Genomic DNA, 632 nt, shown 5'->3' with positions numbered 1-632 from the left:
GTGCGCGCGGCGGGCGGGGAGCACCTGAGAGCACCCAGGGCGGCCGTGGCTTTCGTGCGCCCCCTCCCACGCTGGGCTCATGGCCCTGTTGAAAGCTCTGACCCCTTTTCTTAGGCCCAGGGTCAGCTTCAAGGTTAAGATTGTCCAGAAGGGAGACCAGGAAGTGAGGGCGGGGGGCACCCTGCGGTGATTTTGGCCAAGGGCCGCCTCTGCCGCTCCATCCCATGGACCTGTGGGGGGGCGGGGGGGATGGACAGACGGTGCACAGCTCACTCTGATCTGCACAGGGCGTGCTGGGGGCGCAGGCTGCCATCCCACTGGGCAGGGGGTGGGCCGGCTGGCCGGCAGTGACCTCTGACCTCTCGGCACAGCCTGGAGCAGCACATGGTCGTCCACACGGAGGAGCGAGAGTACAAGTGCGACCAGTGTCCCAAGGCCTTCAACTGGAAGTCCAACCTCATTCGCCACCAGATGTCCCACGACAGCGGCAAGCGCTTCGAATGTGAAAACTGTGTGAAGGTAACGCGCCCGGGCGTGGCCACTGCCCGTCTCGGACAGGCTGGTGACGGGACTGGGAGGGGACAGGGCCCCGGGGACAGACCTGCTCTCTCCGGGCGGCCCCACCCCCGCGA

The 632-nt window shown here is 66.9% G+C and overlaps 1 protein-coding gene across 1 annotated transcript in view; it reads left to right on the top strand.

Annotated features, from left to right (window-relative positions):
• Positions 1-384: 384 nt before the first annotated feature.
• The window catches only part of PRDM16 (PR domain 16), a 37,308-nt gene continuing 37,060 nt past the window's right edge, over positions 385-632 (top strand). The window contains exon 1 of the mRNA XM_006773807.1: positions 385-519. Within this exon, the coding sequence (XP_006773870.1) occupies positions 385-519 (135 nt within the window). The remainder of the gene's footprint in view (positions 520-632) is intronic.

This window comes from Myotis davidii, unplaced genomic scaffold (assembly GCF_000327345.1).
Source record: "Myotis davidii unplaced genomic scaffold, ASM32734v1 scaffold427, whole genome shotgun sequence".
Classification (NCBI taxonomy): domain Eukaryota; kingdom Metazoa; phylum Chordata; class Mammalia; order Chiroptera; family Vespertilionidae; genus Myotis; species Myotis davidii.
The sequence above is the reverse complement of the archived record's forward strand: the minus strand, read 5'-3'. Positions and strand labels throughout refer to the sequence as shown.